The sequence below is a fragment of the Thermobia domestica genome, chromosome 8 (genome assembly GCF_964235325.1).
Source record: "Thermobia domestica chromosome 8, izTheDome1.hap1.1, whole genome shotgun sequence".
NCBI classification, from domain to species: Eukaryota; Metazoa; Arthropoda; class Insecta; order Zygentoma; family Lepismatidae; genus Thermobia; species Thermobia domestica.
Window position 1 is genome coordinate 48,318,109 of NC_137461.1, and position 20,414 is coordinate 48,338,522.

At 35.7% G+C, this 20,414-nt stretch overlaps 1 protein-coding gene across 1 annotated transcript in view; it reads right to left on the reverse strand.

Moving 5' to 3' along the window:
* The window catches only part of LOC145692119 (uncharacterized), a 43,804-nt gene that overhangs the window by 15,888 nt on the left and 7,502 nt on the right, over positions 1-20,414 (reverse strand). The window contains exon 2 of the mRNA XM_081767415.1: positions 5,537-5,596. Within this exon, the coding sequence (XP_081623541.1) occupies positions 5,537-5,590 (54 nt within the window). The 5' untranslated portion in view covers positions 5,591-5,596. The remainder of the gene's footprint in view (positions 1-5,536; positions 5,597-20,414) is intronic.

Genomic DNA, 20,414 nt, shown 5'->3' on the forward strand with positions numbered 1-20,414 from the left:
TGATTCAAACTTATATGGTCAACTTAATCAGGTGGGCATGCTACAGAGACTGTTTCTAAATCAAAGGTTTTACTGCATTTATTATATACGTGTGTACAGTGAAAATTTACATATAATCTGTACCCAGAGAAAAGTCCTACCCAGTGATGAGAAAATTCGGAAATGTAAACTTCTATGTAAAATATCATGTCATCTATTTACACGTACAAGCAATATATTGTTATAATTATCTTATTAAAATATTAAAAAAAACTTTTTATATAAATGTACAAACATAAACTTTTTAATAGTGTAGTACTAAAAAAATAACAAAATACGTCATGAGACAAATAACAAAATACGTCATAAAAGAAATAAGTTGTTTGTCACATAGTTCACTCTTTCCAACCAGTATATAAGCTTCAAAAAATTAAAACTATTTATGAATCAGGAATCAAACATCAACTCAAATCTTACATCATACTTTGCGTCTCGCATTTAAACTAAAAGCCACAATAAAAATGGTCAACATTGAGTTGAGAGAGAGACCTCCAAACTACACATGTAAGTTTCATCCTTTTAAATAATTTTAATCTTTAAAAAAAAAAGTAATTTCTTTTATGGCAGTCTTCTGCTAAAGGCCTCATAAATAACAAATTCTTAAACTTTGCTTTATTTATTAATTTCTTTATTATAAATCACTGCAAACAAACTTAAACTTATTTATTATTAACATTTAATTTATTATATGTGCATATTGTAAAGTAACATTTTATTCTTTATAATAAATTCATATTTTAAAAATTCTATTCTTTTCACACATACTACTAAATTTAACAATTTTACTATTATTATGAAAAAGATACTAACCACTATACTAAAAGGTAAACAAAATCATTTAAATTAAACATGGCTCCCCGGCGGGGAATCGAACCCCGGTCTCCCGCGTGACAGGTAATTTTTCCATGAACTTAAGAAATGAAATGGAATGAAAAATAGTTTTACGTCCCACGATTATGCCGGCTAGGGTAAAGGAGACGGTGATAAGAAATGAATGAAATTGTGGAATGAAGAAAGTCGGGGTAAACGGGAGAACTCGGAGAAAACCCACGCACACAAAGTTCACTTGGCGCGAGCTGGGACCATCAACTTAACCGTGCTATACGATCCTTAAACTTATATTTTTCCTTACTACTTTGCTAAATGGGTTTATTCCCTTCTGCTCTGAATGCCCTATTTATTGTTTATAAAACTACTTAATTACGTTTTATATATGGTTGCATAGCAGGCAATACAAAATAAAATTTGCACGTTTTTTGAAGTAGGAAAAAAAAAAACCAAAAGAATATAGCACATTTAAAACGTAAATAGGCGTAGCACACAACTACTCATTACAATAACCTAAAAAATCATTCCTTCCAGACATTTTTACATAAATTATTACATAACATAAACTCAGAAAACTTGACAATAGGGTTTCATATGTCGAACAAAACAGCGCAACCACATAATGAGGTTTTTCATATCTCTACACAAGTATCCAATTTATTGGAGTAGCACCAACAGTACGATACGTCACTGCCCTTACAATAAGTATATATAATAGAATCGAAACTGAATTCTATTTATTTATTAAATCGTACATGTAAGGCATAACTGCTACATGTAGTATGCAAACTGAACGCTATTATTTGATGTATACTTGTGTTTAACAAATATATAAATGTTAATACTCGTATATTTCAAGTACTTCAGCATTATGGTATTTTATACTTAATTCGATGCTATTATGTTTTTCATGTTCTACAATTTTATATATAAGTCCACACACATCTGTATTACTTCGAATATGTCCATAGACAAACGTCTCTCGAAAGTCTTTGAAAAATACATAATTAAGTTTCTTTCCTTACTTTTTGGATCAAAGCATTCATTACATTTCAGTCAAAAATTTTCTTGTAGTCCTTACATCTGGAGAACTAAATATATTGTAGTCAAACCCAAACTATCACTTAACTCAGTATGATGCACTTATTCCGTAAAAATACGAAAACTCGATTGAGGGGCCGTTCAAAAATTTTGTGGTCCCTGATCCAAAAATTAATTGTTGGCCAAAATTGCAATCTTTTGATCCATTTTTTGATCATTCCTAAAATTCATGGCCAAGATTGCAATCTTTTGATCCCCCCCCCTTTTTTTTATCATTCCCAAAATTATTGTTTACTTACAAGGGACGTATTCAAACCGTAACAGCTAGATATTTATGAAAATTGGTACCCTGATTAATTGTGGATTTCTAATCATTGTTCTGATAGTCACTCGATGCGGAAATGCCTTGTTTACCCGCTACGTACAATACATATGCCAAGCAGTGACCGGGTGAGGCTGTGCAGTATTATACTCCAAAAATCCGGAAAAAGGCAGAAAATGAAAAGTGTGTGCAGGTAACGTGATCCCTACGGGAGGGAGACTCATGACCAAGAACATGGCAATACTGTCACACAAGCAGTGTTGCCATCCCAACACAAACTTATAGTTTTTCAAATAGAAAATATACCATTTTATGACATTAAAACAATTGACATAAAACGTGAAAGAAAATAAGCAAAAAGCGGTTATCAGTATTGCCAAACAAGGGACATATGAGGTTCTAAAGTTGAGAAATTATGGGGTCCTTACAATGAAAAGAACGAATGTACAACAATAACAGGACTGCAGAAGGAACAAATTTACAATAGGGAGTAAACCACGGTATGCACAGCATCCAGTGAATAACGGGCTTGATATGTTATATCCAGTGTGTGGCTAGGGCGAGAAATGTACGTATTTTGCCACAATATATATGGCTTTTCTGTTGTATGTATTGATGTATTATGTTAAAATAATTTGCGCCTGTATATTACTGGTAACCTGAATGCAGTATGTTTTAACTTCATCGTTGTCTCACATGCTACCGTTTGCTGTATTCTTGATGGGTACCTAAAACAGGTCATTAATCAATTCTGACGTATTTTCTTGTAACAGATTTGTTACCTTTCGTGCCACAACTTTTCTGTAATCTTTTCAGGCGCTACGCCGTTGTTTCTGTGGTTTGAAAGGTCTGTAGGATTTTCTGCAGTGTTGCAGTCCCAAGACAGTTCGTTTTATAGCTCTAGGGAACGGTTCAAGATATCAATTCCACAAAAACGCCATTGAAATTGTTGTGCTACATGAAGACTTGCTGTTCATATTTCCGAATTATGTCACATAGGACTTCTTCTTTCTACGGTTATTCTAACATGTGTCCTTTTTGGGTGAATCTTGTACCCAATCCGTTAGTCACTGAGTTGAATAAAGTGTATTACTACAATTTATTTTGTACAGAAATGACGAGTGTCTGGATAGTAAGGAAGTAAATGATTTTTTTCTCTAAACCAATTGACTGAGACCATTGCATCAAATATTGACAGATCAGTATAATAAAAATAGAATGGGGAAGGTAAATCCTGAAACTGAAACTCGGAAAATAGTTTTTTAGTATAAATTTTCTAACTGCAAAAGAAACAAGTCATTCTGCATTGATTCGAAAATATACTAAGTCGACGCCCCACCTATCGTTCACAAGCTTGTAAGCCAAGCCAATTTATTTATTTGTTTACATTTCTGGACAATACAAGGATCTATAAACTTCAGCCTGTCACGTACAAGGGATTCCCATGGCGAGCACATTGTTCAGGGAAGGAGAAGGAAGAAAGCGGCCTGGGATCTGTATGTTAGGTACGATCCCAGCGTTTATCTGGTGTGAATGAGGAAAATCGAGGAAAATCCTCATTCAAGATGGCTGGCCTGAAAAAGCTGTTAATCTTTTCGACTTAAGTGTCTCTACCGAGAATCGAATCCGGGACCACTCTCAAGAAAGGCGAGAGCATCAGCGCATGCGCTACGCGGATCCACCATTGAGATAATATAAAGACTGTCTTTTGCGCCAACATGTTGATGACCAGCCTCCATTTCAAACAGTAACTTCATTCACTTAGTGGGTCCAGGTAAATGGCAACGTTGCATTTTCATTTAACAGTGGGCGCATAAAGAGTGTACAGTCCAAACGGCTCGTCCGATTAAAAAAAAAAAGTCCTTCACCTTAGATTGAAAATTATATTTGCAGATGATTTTTCCTCTTATATTTTGTTGTAAGTCTTTAATAACAAAGTTACCCTGTGTCAGGGGACTTTTGAGACACCCTGTATTTTATCTTAATGTAGAATAAACAATTAAATCAAGAAAAAGGAAAGGTAAATAAGAACAAAAGAAAAAGGCATGATTTAAAATAAAAAGGTGTTATGTAAAAAAAAAATTAACTTCGCCTCATTCTGTTGAGGTCAAATCATAAAAAATGAAGAAAAAAACGAATTAATAGATGTAGTAGAAATAGAAAATTTGAAAGAGGCAGTTACGTCTGCCCTAAATGAGACCAAAAGAACTTGACCTAGGTAGAGATGCAACAGTGGAGGCTGAATAAAATAAACAAATAAATAAATAGAATTTCGGTATTTGGAAGCAAGATGCAACTCATCAAAACATAGTACACTCTGACATAATACCTGTATCGCAGCCATAACTGTGGAAGGAGATATAGTAGCTGTGCAGTTGTCTCGTATATAGCCAATTTTTATTACAGAGTTTCTTGATGCTGCAATGTCTATTATGTATTTACATCTTTATAAAATTATTTTTTAATACAGAAAACATTGCTGTAAAATGTTATCTTAATAAACGAATATGTAGAGTGTTATCCATTGCTCATTTTTGTACAAAACATGTAATTAAGTTGTATTGCATGTTCTATCAGACGAATGTTTAATACTTAATATAAAAATAATACGCTAAGCATATCTATTAAAATATATCTTCACACTCATTGTTAGTGAAAGCTGGTTTGTATTATCAGAGTCTGCAAATGTAATTAGGGAAGAAGAGAGACGAAGATATGTTACGAAATTTTGTCCCGGAGTTCTAATATATGTAAGTCAGACTGTGTGTTAGAGGTCTGCACGGGCCGGAATTTTTAGCCCGAGCCTGGCCCGCCCTGCCCGTGAATTTACAATGTAAGACCCGATCTGAGTCCGAAATATGTTTTAGCATTTAGGCCCGAGCAGTTGTGCTTTGCAGTTGTGCAGTTGTGCTTTGCAGATTTAATTTTGCAGTTGTGCTTTAAAAGTTCTCCAGAAAGAACGGGGCAAATATATATATCGTTGTGCAGTATATTTACAAAGTTAGGCCGAAAAGGCCCGTGAAATATGGTTGTATATTTAAAAATTTAAAGCCCGAGTCCAGCCCGGGCCCGAAATAATATATACTTTTTAGGCCCGAGCCCGGACCTCGGGACGGGTCGGGCTTAGGCCCGCGGGCACTGTCCGAGCCCGTGCAGACCACTACTACGTGTGCGTTTAAATATGATTCCTCATAGTTAAAATTTGAAGGTTTAGAAAGAAAATGAAAATATTTTATCTAAATTCGGACTGTTTCCAAATCAGTAACTCTTATGCTATATGAAGGTGAGATTAGAGGTGTTACTTACCATTACAAGAAGTAACAAAAAGACTGGATACATTTTAGAGCAACTGGTATTCATCTTGAGCTGTAAAATTAAGACAATATAATCAGTGACTGCTTTAACTTGTCAATATATATATTTTACATTTACAAGATATTTTACGATGTCTTAGACCGAGGTTTCTCAACATGAGGAAGGTCGTGAGAAGTAGTCATTGGGGTGTGAACAGACCTGTATTTATATATTGTGTGCCCCTGTTCTCTAAATAATTTTCCGCTCCCTGCACAAAATTGCTTCCCTCCCTCCGAAAAGGTACACTATTAGAGTTGAATTCATAGTTTTGGGGGTCGCTAAGATGAATAGTAACAGTTTTAATCCAATTCAACTTCAAGATCATACTCCACTCCCCAGGGAGATAGGGAGAGAAATCGAGACAGATATTAGTGTTGAATTCATAGTTTTCCAAGTCGCTGGGTTTGACGGTATCAGTTTTCATGATGCTCAAGTTCATCCTCACCCTTGAGGTGGGGTGGGGGAGGATGACTTTTTATAAATAATCAGATAAGCTAGCTAATTAGTAACTACTCTAATTAGAGCGAATTAAACACATGAACATATTTTATCGCACTTGCGCGGTACTATGGGGATTGCTAGTTTTAAATATTACTTTATTGTGAATCTTGCAAAATAAAAATCCAAAATTTTGCCGCCCCCTAAATTCTACCGCCTTGTGCTCAAGCACAGAATAGCACTTACCTAAATACGGGCCTAGGGTGAAGGAAGGTGAAAAAGATTAATGTAATTAGAATCTAGCAGCGGAAAGTATATTTGTAAGAAGTATTTTGAATTTCTTATTTTAATAGATATACTTCTATTTTCATGCTAATTTTTAAATACAAGAAAGAATATCAAACAAAATTTTAAACAGATCAAAAATCGTTTGATAAAGAATAGGAATTAAAGAAGAGTGAAAGTGATGAAGAAATATATGTTGAAATACAGCTCAATACATAGTATCTAGGCATAAAGGCCTGTGCGAAGCCTGAACCTGGAGTGATTTCACTGGACTTCACAAGTGATAAAAAGCGAAAAACAAGCCGGGAATTACCGGGAAAACAAGCCTGGAAATCACTGGCAAGAGGATATGATAAAAATGGGTCAGGAGAAGAAATATATTGAGAACCCCTGTCTTAGACAATTCAAAATGCGTAAATAACATCATATGCTAAGAGGGATTTTGCTCATCAGTATTTAGTGAAAGATAATAATCATTAGCAAGCGATTGTATTTGCAAGAATAACTTTATAATGTATCTCAGACTGATGCCATAAGTAGCAACATTTGCGAAGAAAACCGTACAGCATTGACGCTAGCAAATCTTTCTTATAAACACACATTACATTACATTTATAACATAGGTAATTCTTTCTCGTGGCCCAAATAAATGTTTACCATATATGCTCCATGTACTTTTGTCCTAAATAGCAATTCGATATATTCATGAATTTCATGAATCCAAATGCAGTTTTGACTGCTAAGTTGAGTTTCAAAAGAGATTTTGAAGTTTAGGATTTAGATTTATGGACTTTCAGCATCTATGCCCATGTTAGCCCGTCACATATGAGGGATAATCACACTATCCGAGGAAAGGGAAGGAAGAAAGCGACCTGGTACCTATATGTTAGGTACCATCCCGGAGTCTGCCTTGTGTGAATAAGGAAAACCCAAGAAAACCTCACTCAGGATGGCTGGTCTGAAAATGCTTTTTTAAACACTTTTTTCGACCGAGTATCCGCACTGGGAATCTAACCCAAGACCACTCGCACGGAAGACGAGAAAGTTAGCGACTACGCTAGGTGGAGCTTGGAGTTACAAAAGGATACAAAGGAAAATATTTCATTTCTATACAGGGTGTTTCCAAACAATACCGACAACGTTTGTGGGGTGGTTCATGACACCAAGATAAGACAAAAAGTATAGACCAACTTTTGGGTGCACAAATGCTTCCTTTCGGAGTTATAGGCTGCCGAAAACGTGAACAAAATAACTTTAAAGATCCATAGCTCCCGACAACGTTTGTGGGGTGGTTCATGACACCAAGATAAGACAAAAAGTATAGACCAACTTGGGTGCACAAATGCTTCCTTTCGGAGTTATAGGCTGCCGAAAACGTGAACAAAATAACTTTAAAGGTCCATAGCTCCAAAATTATGGGACCTACCGTAGTCCGGTCAAGTCTTTACTTAGGAACTAATATGCGCATTATCCAAACATACATGTTTCAAAATCCTGCTGGACTTTCTTAACGTTTTTATAGAGGTAGTTAGTGAGTACTTCAAATTATATGCCCGTAGCCAAACCCCCTTTATAAAAATTGCTTTGTGAGTACCTACTTTAAGATTCTGAAACATGTATTTTTTGGATAAAGCACATATTAGTTCCGAGCCAAGTCTTGCCCCGACTACGGTAGATCCCATAATTTTGGAGCTATGGACCTTTAAATTTCAGTTTTTCATGTTTTTGGCAGTCTATAACTCCGAAAGGAAACATTTGTGCACCCACCCAGATAGCAAAAATGACTTGCAACAAACTTGCAGCAGATTTGCAATTCAAGTCTGGCGAACTTGCAGCAGACTTGTGATGCAAGTCTGCAAGTTTGATGTAAGTTTAATGCAAACTTCCTAGTTGACGCTCTTCGAACTTGAAGCACGCCTGCAGTGCAAGTTTATGGTAAGTTTGCAAAGCAAGTTTCTGCAAGGGGTTTACTTGCACATTAAGCCTACTGCAAGTTTCCACTTGCACTGCAAGTGCACAGCAAGTCGGCAGCAAGTTAGTGCAGGTTTGACGCAAGTCTCTGCAAGGATACCATTTGCACTGCAAGTCTACAGCAAGTTTGTAGTAAGTCTTCTGCGAGTATATACTTGTATTGCAAGTCTACAAGAAGTCTTCAGCAACTGAATGTAGTAAGTAATGTGGAGGTATATATTTGCATTGCATTGCATGCCTTTTACAAACCGAACATTTACTGTATACGAACAATCACACAGTATATTTTTCTCAACAACTTTGTCAAACAATACATGTTTAAAATATATGCCCGTAGCCAAATATAGCCAAATATATTATCTCTACATACTGGATGCTTACGTAATTATCTTAATTATCCACTTGTTTTAATGCTTCACACACTTCGCATCTACTACAAATGGCGGCCTGGCGGGGAGATTTCTAAGATTAGACTTTTGTGCCACCTCTTGGTAGAAACTAGAACTGACACACTTGCTACAAAATTGCAGTAAGCCTCCGAGGCAAGTAAAATCTAGCAAGTGAAAATCAAATTACGACATTTGCGGGTAACTCTTTCAAAACGCCTGCAGCAGGTGTACAATGCACGGAAAGTCCAGCAAGTTAAAATCAAATATAGTGAAAGACTTGCTGCAAACCAACATGCTATTATGGCAGGTTGGTCTATACTTTTCGTCTTATCTTGGTGTCAGGAATCACTTCCCAAATGTTGTCGGTGTTGTTTTGAAACACCCTGTATAATACTAAGCAGGACATAGTCTACAAATAAGCTGCGTTTGCTGAAGATCGGGACAAAGTTTACTCAGGACGTACGATATGCACAAATACTGGTCTTATGATTTTTTTTTTTAAAGTAAAACCAAGTGAAGGATGAAATATTAGCACTTCAGGGCATATCAGCACTTCTGATCATTTTTCTTTAGTTTTCCTTAGATATTTCGTACTCTCTTTCGTACTGAAATTTTGATACTGTTGATTTTATTAATCATATAGGTTATGTAGTAAATGTTGAGTCATTTTACCATAATGTCTGCCTGGAAAGGTAGAATACATCAATTAGCATCATGTACCAGGAAAATAAGTAACCATTTACACAAAATGCATACCTTTTTCAAAATGTAATACTTCTCTTTCCACATTGTTGGAAGTAGACAGCAATAAGTATATATTCGGCCATCATAACTTTGGATATCAATCCTTGAAAATATTAACTTACTGATTCCTATTTCATCTATTGCTATCCTTTTTAGTACACAAGTGTCTTCTGTTTAGATCGTCATGATAGCCGCAACTGTGTCTGACGATATCGAAGGGAATAGGTTGGGCGATGTCTACATTTATAATTTGAACACCAATTTGGCACTGGCCGTTATGTCATTGAGTGTTATAGTGATCGCGAGGAGTCATGAAGCTTGACCTAGATCTTCTGATTCCACCACCCATAGCACACGAGGGAGTGTTCCGATAGTCAACCCCCATCTATAAATTTTTGCCAGTGTCGTCTCTTGCGCTATACGAATAACATCTCCCTAGAATACAGGGTTGTCGGATTGCCGCTGAGTTTTGTTTTGTTGTTATTGCTGTTGTCGTTGTTTTATATTTTTGCTATTGTTATTGTTACAGTTTAGTTCGAATAATTGTTGGTGTTCGCGTTATAGTTATTAGGATAGGATTTAGGATTTAGGATATTAGGATAGGATCCTATATAGGATTTAGGTCACGGCATCAATGACCATATAGCCCGTGATGCATAATCGATGACGTCCCACGGTGAGCACACTATCTGGGAATGGGAAGGAAGAAATGAAGCTGCCTGGGACTTACATGTTAGGTACCATCCCGGAATTTGCCTTGTGTGAATGGGGAAAACCTAATTCAGGATGGCTGGCCTGGAAAAAGCTTTTTACACTTTTTCGACCGATTGCCTCCGCCAAGAATCGAACCCGGGACCGCTCGCACCGAAGGCGAGTGCTTCAGGGACTACGGTGTTATAGTTCTTTAGGTGTTTTTTTTTTTTCGACTCGTTCGCAATGTCATCTGAGATTTACAGCATTGTTGGTGCACTTCCCTGTTGTTTCACTTTTTATCTCGTGTGCGTTCGGAAAGCAGCTCCACGAAAAGTACCGAAGTCTTGCGATTCATCACAAATGAGGAAAAAGCAGTTCTATCATGCGTAAAGAGCCCAGGCTTCACAAATCGTTGCAGTCACTTTATTGAGTTGGGTGCAATCCACTAGCGTACAAAGAAATTAAAGTATGCGCTCATTGTATAAAAAGTGTACCTTGGGGATCGCTGAAACACCCATGCTGCGTTGCCACATTTTGATTTTTGAGAAATTCTGTATAGATAAGAGGCTCTTTTCGTTGCACAAGAAAGCAAATATCAAGAAGCATAAAGGAGTTTGTTATAACACGACTAATGCATTTGTTTCAAATTAAATTGGTAGCACTAAACAGATATATAATAACTTCAAGGAACCGTAGAAAGCAATGAACTCAAGACATCCATGAGCCTCTGGGTGAATTCCTTTCTTCGGAAATAATTCTTGGTTCTCTCATTCTAATGACCTCTTTAGATAGAAACTGTGTTTCTATGGATTTGTTCGAGATGAGGTTTCGTCTCATAAAAAATGAGACCACACATGCTAAATAGAATTCGAGACGAGATAGAAGACGGCTCATGAAATGCATAATATCATTTCCAATGTCTTAAAAAGAAATCTAATTTTTAAAATTGTTTCGAAAGAAGTATATTCACTTATGAAAGAGCTATTTGTCTTGAAACCAATAGGTTACCAGTATTTATCACTTTAAAGTGCCTAAACGCAATAGTTATTGTTTCGAAATCAAACTTTGTTAATCATGGAGTGCAATAATAGTCTAACCGACGTTCTCATTTCCTAGAGTCCTAGAGCTGCAAAAAACCGGATTTTTTAATAATGGACTTTTTTCCCATTAAAAGTTGTCTTATTAAAAAAAAAAAAAAAAAAAAAAACGAATCGAGCTTTTAAAGACTTTCTTCTTCAAGTACCACTTTTGTTTCGGTGTAGTGGATTCTACAATTAAGAAAGTGCGTTTACAACATCCAGTACTTCTGAGTTCTATGTTCAATCCATGGTTGACAGTCTTGATTGGTTTCCAAACTGGCACTGTAAGCTATTACCAGCAAGTGTACGTTATGCAACCACCATATCCCAAATGCTGTTTTGGTGGCCTAATGTTATCAGGTTCTTGGATGTTATACACACGTATATCTTGATGTTCTACTGGTTGCCCAGATGCAATCTGACAGACAAGAAAAAAAAAACACTATAAACCAAGAAAGAAATACAGAACTCTTTTATTTTTTTAAAAAAGAAAATCTTGTATTAATTACAACTCGTTCTCTGTTCAGAAAAGATTGTATCTCCAACTTCAGAGTTTAATTTACAAAATTAGAGGCCATAAACGGCTATTTTGGCTATGACGTTAGTTTATCATTATTATACACAGAATTTCTTCCTTGCCCACATAGCATACGACGTCCCATTTTGATCTCAATTATCCCATATAGTTCCCGGGATTATCGGGGCAAGGAGTAGATGTCCCATTGGACGTCCTGCATAGGACGTTCTAAATGATTTCCACTTAGGATGTCCAGGGGACGCCCCGGATGGGACAGAAGATCCCAGGGAAATCCCACGTCGGATATACCTTGGACCACATTATCACACTATTTATCAGTAGACTCCCTTTGAGGTCTCGTTGAATATCCCATTTTTCGGGATATTAGCGGACATCTGGATATCCCGCTGAGGTCCTATGGCTATCCTGGGAGGAAATTCGGATAATCCCGGGATGTCCCGTTGTCCATTGCGGATCAATTTCGGACGTCCCGTGGTTGTCCGTGTGCTATGTGGGTGTTTACTGTTATATCGTGTCAAAAATTTAGAAGTAAGAACTTTGTGGATAGCGTGTCAAAATTTCTCTCTACCGAAATTAAGCGGCTTCAATAAATTTGTATACAGTTATAACAAAGTTCTATTTTATTAATAAGTTTTACATGATAAATTTGTTCCTCGAAATCTACTACATTTTCAGTATTGTTATTTCTAATACTATTCAACATTTTAGTAAAACATTTTTGTCTTTAAGCGTTAGCCTAATATCTCCAAAACAATTTATTGGAACCACGTAGAGTGCGCCCACCGGTTTGCATATTTGTTGTCCTATGGAATGACTGATTTTATTTTAATTCTTGGATTTTCTTTAGGATTTTCTCTTCAGAAATCATAAATTAAATGTTTTCTCATGTTACAATGGAAAAAATAAGCTACTACGTACCACTATCCCTGCAATAAGCTTCAAATATTTTACAAAGACCAACATTTTCTAAGCAAAAAGCCATTTTTTTGCGACCCCTTGAATGTCTGCTATGTCCATACCGTTAATAAAAAAACAAATTGCAAAATAAGTATCTACTTCTAGTACAAATCTACGGTGCAGCATTCAAGTTGAGAGTTTCCTTTCCTTGTACTAGCTGACATTCGCCGAAAAAGGGGGAAGAGGGCAACAATTAATTATAGGGGGAGTCATATTTAGGAATATCGTAAGAAAAGAACTTACCCGAAAATTAAACTACTGCAAGAACGGATCCAGGGCGGACTTCCAGGGAGGGGGCAATAGCGGTGGGTTAGCTACTTTTAAGAGCTCCGAACTCTGGGATGGATTTTATTTATATATAAAATGAGGAAGTTTCCTCTTCTGGAGGGGGAAGGGCGATTGCCCCGATCGCCCCCTGGAACTACCGCTTGTGGATTTTTGTATGAGAAACTAACCATACCATATTACAGGATTATCAGGGACATATTTATGAAATATGAACAAACTCAACTGAATAGTTTTTTTTAAATGTTTGTGTTTAAGTAAGGAAAAATGACAGTTCAAAGAGGAAACAATTACGTGTTGTTTGCCACGGTGTCGTTTGCCACAACTCGATTTTGGTGGTGTTTGCTACTCTATTGTCCTTGCTGATTAATCTTATAATCGTGAAGATTTTCACAAAATCAACCCATAAGTTAAAGGTTACCAGATGACTATATTATAACAATCCAATTCATTATATGTATTTATAAACAGAATACGTACGAATGTACCCAAGCATGTTATTGGATTATTGTGCTATTAGTTGTTAACGCCACAGTTAAATTCGATCAAGTTGAGTTCAAGCACTCGAGACAATCATTTATATTTCTACGTTAAAAGCCTAACTAGGGTAATGAGACCGCTCTCGCGAGAACACTTCTATTTATTCAAAATGTATAAAAAATAGAGGTACTTGGCAACCCTTTGCTTTTACATCAGGTGTGATGAATCTTCACGATAATGAGATTTGATTAAAGTGGAATGCAAATATTTTGACAAAATTATGGAAGGCAACACGAAAATTGAGCTGTGGCAAACGACATCGTGGCAAACAACACGCCAGCGAGTAAACTACCTCTTACGGACTTTTTATGGTTAGTGAATTATGTCGTATTAGAAGGCTGTTAATGAAAGTTTCATTTATGAAATATATGATTATATTTCGCCTGTCTTATTTTTTATATTACATTTCTTTCTTACGTTTTACAGATTTTTTTGTATATATATATATATATATATATATATATATATATATATATATATATATATATATATATATATATATATATATATATATATATATATATGACATGAACAAGGGTAAAAATGTTAATTTTATTTTCTGCGTGACTGTGTTCACTATGAGTCTATTACTAGAAAATATTGAGACTTGAATTCGGTGACCTGTTTGATGATACTGGAATCTTGATTCTTTGTTTTATACTTTTATCCTCCTTGTTTGCTAATACGAGCGTTTTCTTCACCTGCTGTTTACTGTCATTTACTGGGCAAGCTTCTTTGTTTTGTACCGTTTTTATTGTCATATTAACCGTTTTATTTTAAAGTCCCTTTTCAGTAACGAGGTGATATGAGACGATAACCTACAGTTTAAGATGAAACCCGAACCAGCGTAACGAATTCAGAGTTTAAAACTCTCCCAATAAGAATTGAACCCTGGACCTTGTGCTTCAAAGGGTCACGCGCAGAGCCACTTGATCAGCTGGAAGCGCTACATCCGGTTTCTTATTGTCTTTTGTGAGTGTTTCTTTGTTTGATTTGAATCCACATTTCTACTTTAGAGAGACGATAGGAGAAAAAAAAAGTATTGTGATCGTTAAAACAATCGATTTCCATATTTCAACGGATTTACCAGTTTGAAATTTACAAGGAAACCGATTCAAATGTGACACGAAGTTGTGGACGAGTTTATGTGCAAACGAAGTGTTTTTATGTACAATTAAACCCATTAGGGGGAAAACCCCTCGATCTGAACGAACCATTCCGGAAATACAGAGGAATATGGGGAAGACTAATTCTCCGATATTTTGCGAATTTTTCAATATATAGCGATAGTACAAGTAATAGAGACTTTTAAAATTGAAGAATTAATTCATCCAGGAAACTTTAGTAATAAGTCGCCTTAGACATGAGAGTTAAAAGCCAAAGATACCATAAAAAATCCTCGAAAAGAATGAGGGGGAAGGTGAAAATAACGGAGTTCCGTTGTTGCCTGAAATAGGCGTGTAAGGTGTATATATGTATAGGATCCTTGGTAGGCTGAATCTAATCAAAGCATCATCAATCAAATAGGATGAAAAATGTAAAAAATGATGACCGTCCGAACTTTCCAAACATTTATAACTTCTGTGATTATTAACCGATCGGAACTGTATGTGATATACAATACATAAGGTGTACGGGTTATCGTTTTTTAAGAGGGAGATACTAATTTTGTTTATTGATTCATAGTTTTCTTTTTAATATGTCACATACACTGGCGTAATTACGTTTGCAACAATATGCGTTCATGTTTCATATTATTTGATTTGTTTTTTTATAACGCTTTTGCACAGAATATGACCTTGCATTTTTGTTCACATAATAACGTTTGGCAATGTAATTAATACATTTTTGTATCATCTTTTGTCATTTTGTATGAGCTAAAGACATGATATATTAGCAAGTAATATCACAATTTTGTTCTTCGTGTGAATCACGTTTGTTATTCCTCATAGTCCCTTCTTTTTCGGGCCCCGAGTGAAAGCTACGCCACTCACCTTAACATTCAATACGACTCTAATTCGCTCTGGTTCATCTTTCTTAACGTTTCAATGCAATTTTCAAACATATTCACTCGCAACATAGCAGAAAATCCACAAAATGTCAGAGCACCAGCTTTCTCCTTACCTCTCTATATCTTCAGAACGGTTGAGATCGAGGGGTTTTTCCCTCTAATGGGTTTAATTGTACATAAAAATACTTCATTTAGGCATAAACTCGTCAACAATTTCATGTCACATATGAATCGGTTTCCTTGTTAGACACAATACATGAGTGATCGTACTCCTGAACTCCCGAACTGAATTTTCGAAAATGCGTGGAAGTTTAAAATGTAATAATAATAATAATAACAAAACTCATGTGTAAAAATGATTTTTTTTTCTTTTGGTAAAATGATTTTCTTTTGCCCGCATCTGCTTTCACAAGTTTGCTTTCACCACACGTTATTGAGCAGTAAATACATTGTTTAAAATGTGTTTACACTATGTGAAAGTTAGTATGAATTATGCGGGTAGTAGAAGATTAAATGCAATTTAGTAGAAGGTGAGTTTCCGTAAACTATAAAAACAGATTGAATACAAGAATATATATCGAAAACGAAGAAATAAGGAAGGGATTTGCTTTTAGTGTTGCCAGAGTGTAATGAAAATTTCCCATTAGATAAGAATTAAAGAGCCTACTAAAATTTCACTGCTAAAGATGAAAACTTAAATAATTCTGGTATTATTATTATTATTATTAAGTATTCTGCTTTCGGTAGGTCTGGGACTAATAAGTTCCTTCTTCTTCTTCTTCTTCTTCTTCTTCTTCTTCTTCTTCTTAATTTTCAGTTTGAGCCTGGAAATGTTTCTTCCACATTTCACAATCTTCAGCTTTCTCTTTTAACTCCTAATATTTTCTTCTATTTTTTAAATCATCGATCACTTGTGTTCTTCTTCTTCCTATTCCTCGCTTTCCTTCCATCTTTCCTTCTATGGCTGTATGAAGAAGACAATTTTTTCGCGAAATGTGTCCAATCCAATTGGTCTCTCTACGAAAGATGGTTGCTAGAAGCGTCCTCTTCTCTCCTATCCGTTTTAAAAAAAAACTTTGTTACTCACTCTGTCTATTTTATCTTCTCCATCTTCCTCCAACATCACATTTCAAAGCTCTCTAAATATTTCTTCTCTAACTTCCGTAATGACTAAGTCTCTGAACTATGAAGTCCAATACTCTATATAGAGCACTTGACCAATTTCTTCTTTAATTCAATATTAAGGCTGCTAGTTAAGAATGACCAACAAATACACTTATTTATTTCTTCTTGAGAAATGAGTTCTGCCATGCGGTCAGAATGTTGATGAATAATTTATTTATTTATTTATTTTTAAAATGAGTAAAATCGCCTGAGGTGTTCTGAGAAAATCGTCCGAAGTGAACTTACCCCCAAGACTAAACTACCCCATATGAACATTTTCGGACAAACAATTTAAGCTATATTGTCAGGTTATTAATTGAATTAAAATTATTTTTTTGCGTTCAGTGACCATTTACATTGGCTGATTGTCATATAGCATATAACATGTCAATGATATTGTACTAAATATATATTCATATAATTCTAAAAACATAACTACTTTTGCAGTATCTTCTAGGTGATAGAAAAACATGATAAAATGTGGTTTCCTTGGAAGGATTATTAACAAGATACATCACTCACCCATACAGCATTTTCTTTTCTTCCAAAGTAGAAAAATATAGTATGTACATAAATTACATTTTCGAGGGAACCTATCCAAGTGTAACTCTGACCTCGAGTCGCGACTATGGCCGTTGGATACCTTGTCCCAAAAGAACATAACACGAAAAGGGATACATCCTCAATAGCAAATGTTGCGAAGATAAGAGCGTGAAAAGTTAGAAATTGAGCTCCATACTATACATTACAAAGTCGGATTCCGGGTCAGATTTTTCGGAAACGGTCGGGCAAGGAAACGCAGCAGATACATATTAAATTAGTGTGGGAAGCCCAGCACCTTTTGAATGAAAAATGTGTGTCCCCGGGGTACTCGCAGGGTTCCCAGGCGGGGTCCAACTCAAATTTTGAAAATGGAACCGGGGATCAAGTAGCATTTTGTATGAAAGCTATTGTTAAATAAAAGAAGATACAACAAATCACAACTCTCTATGATAACCCTGTGCAAGCGGGCAAGTGGTCAAAATGTCAATACAACCTACATCAGAAAATCTATGACCACGCTTCTAAATCCGTTAAGTTGCGATAGTAACAAAACAGGATATATTTTATTTCTACATCATTATTCCAGTTTTCTCCAAACCTCCGATAGAAATTTCACGGTGGAATCTGTGAATCTGGGGTCCCGATGCGAGAAGCATATACCGTTGCCTTTTGACCTTCTCATCCTCCACGACGGTTGCGATTAACAATGTATCCTTTCTCTTCTAGGACACTAAATCCAATGGTCATGGTCATTTTATGGTCCATTGGTCATTCGAAGTCATACTTATACTTGGATAAGGCCCGTTGTGCAACTCGGTGAGAGACTGCAACAATTTGCTTTACTTCAATACCTTGCACTTTTCAACGTGTTTTTCTGTTTTGTTATTGTCGCAACTTAACGGATTTTAAAGCGTGGCCATAGATTTTCTGATGTAGGTTGTATTGACATTTTGACCACTTGCCCGTTTGCACAGGGTTATCGTAGAGAGTTGAGATTTGTTGTATCTTCTTTTATTTAACAATAGCTGTCATACAGTATGCTACTTGACCCCAGGTTCCATTTGCAAATTTTGAATTGGACCCCGCCTGGGACCCTGCGAGTGCCCCGGGGCACACATTTTTCATTCAAAAGGTGCTGGGCTTCCCACACTAATTTGATATGTATTCGCTGAGTTTCCTTACCCGATCGTTTCCGGAAAATCTGACCCGGAATCCGACTTTGTAATGTATAGTATGGAGCTCAATTTCTAACTTTTCACGCTTATATCTCCGCAACGGTTGCGATCGAGGGTGTATCCCTTTTCGAGTTATGTTCTTTTGGGACAAGGTATCCAACGGCCATAGTCTCGACTCGAAGTCAGAGTTACACTTGGATAGGTTCCCTCGTTAGACCTAGCAGAGCCTAGATCAGTTTGCAGATATTCTCCATCTTATAAAAGTAGCGATTTAGCAACAGAGTACGTACTGACTTTTTGAAACTTTCATGTTTGAAAAGAGATTTAATTTGATTAGACAAAGAGTTAAAGAGTTGTATACCTTTGCATGCAATTGTTTTGGAAAACAAAGTGGTATTATGAAGAGGAATTTGGAGATGTGACTTCGTTCTCGTATTATATCCATGTTCATCTGAGTTCTTTTTGTACAGTTCTTGTTTCTTGTGGACCAATGGTAATGTTTCATATATATACAATGAAGGAAGTGGAAGAATATTTAGGTCTTTGAATATCGTTCTTCAAGAAGTATAATATGAAGTATTATTGATTATTCTTATCACTTTCTTTGGGAGTATAAAAACTTTATGAACCCCAAAAGGTTATTCCATATCTGATTTTGCTGTGGAACAGTGCATGGTATGTTGTTAGTACTGCTTTTCTGCTTAAAATGGGAACAAGTGACCATATTAGGAAAATTACAGAGGACAATTCATGACATAATTTTGCAATATGTTGAGACCAGGACAAATTATTATGTATCCGAAGACCAAGAAACTTGACTGTTTCATGGAACATTTATTTACGAGATATGAACAAAATCTTCTGAGTCGTTTTAGAGAAAATCGTCCGGAAAGGACTCACTCCCAACAGTAAATGATCGCTTCTGGATATCCTCCAGAAAAATTATATATACCGCATTAAAGCGTTATTAATGAAATATTGATGCATGGAATATAAACAAAATCATTAGAGCCTGTTTTCGAGAAAATTATAATTTCAAATTTTCACTCTTCAGTAAACTGCTCTTATTTTCTAGGGTAGGAAGAAAATTCGAGAATCCATCCTGAAGAAAAGACCATGGGCCTTATGCAGAGTCGTTTTGACGCGTGATTAGTGCCATACTAAAGAGTACGACCAAAATATGTTTCCTGTACTAGTCAGGCCTTTAGTATGTCTGCTTAAGGCTTCATAAGTTTAAAATTTGATGCTGATACGTTGAACGGTATGGCGGTCTAAGCGAGTGTTTATACATCGAGACGAATAAATGGACGGTTATACTGACAAACCTGTAATCATATGGTTAAGGAGTATATTGTATTAACTCCCCTTAATTAGATGAGTAAGTACGTACAGGTAAGAAGCTTTAATTAACGCTTGCACGAATTTTATATTAACCTATAACAGTATTACTCTTCACCATCTTCATTACAAGAATTATTTTATGGTATCATAATATGAATAATATACTTCTAAACTTTCTGAAATGCTGAAATAGTTGTATAGAAAAACTTTATTACCATTAAATATGTTGATGGTATTTTGCCTAGGAGCTATAATTCATCACTCGCTGCTTGAAATTCAGAGTTATATTGTTATTTAGTGGTTAATGCTAAAACCAATTTCTTTTTTCCTTTTAAATTTTTACGTTTATTTTTCTTATTTCAGAATTGTATTCTGTCTGATGGACATGCACAGCTTATCTTTTATCTAAAACCAAGCAATGTAACACTGTATGATTTCTAAAGGAAACAAAAATAGATTTTGACAACTCATTTAACTTTTCATTCTTTAGTTGTACTCTTACCTTTGTTTTACTTGCACAATATTGCTCCCTCAGAATGTAACTTTTAAAGTATTGCTTTCACCATTCTCTCTACATTATTTAAAAAATATTCATAATTTTATCCTTATTTTCTTCCTTACTATTCATAATACTTCATTTTGCTTTCTGTTGCTATGAGTTGCCCAGAAGACAGCAC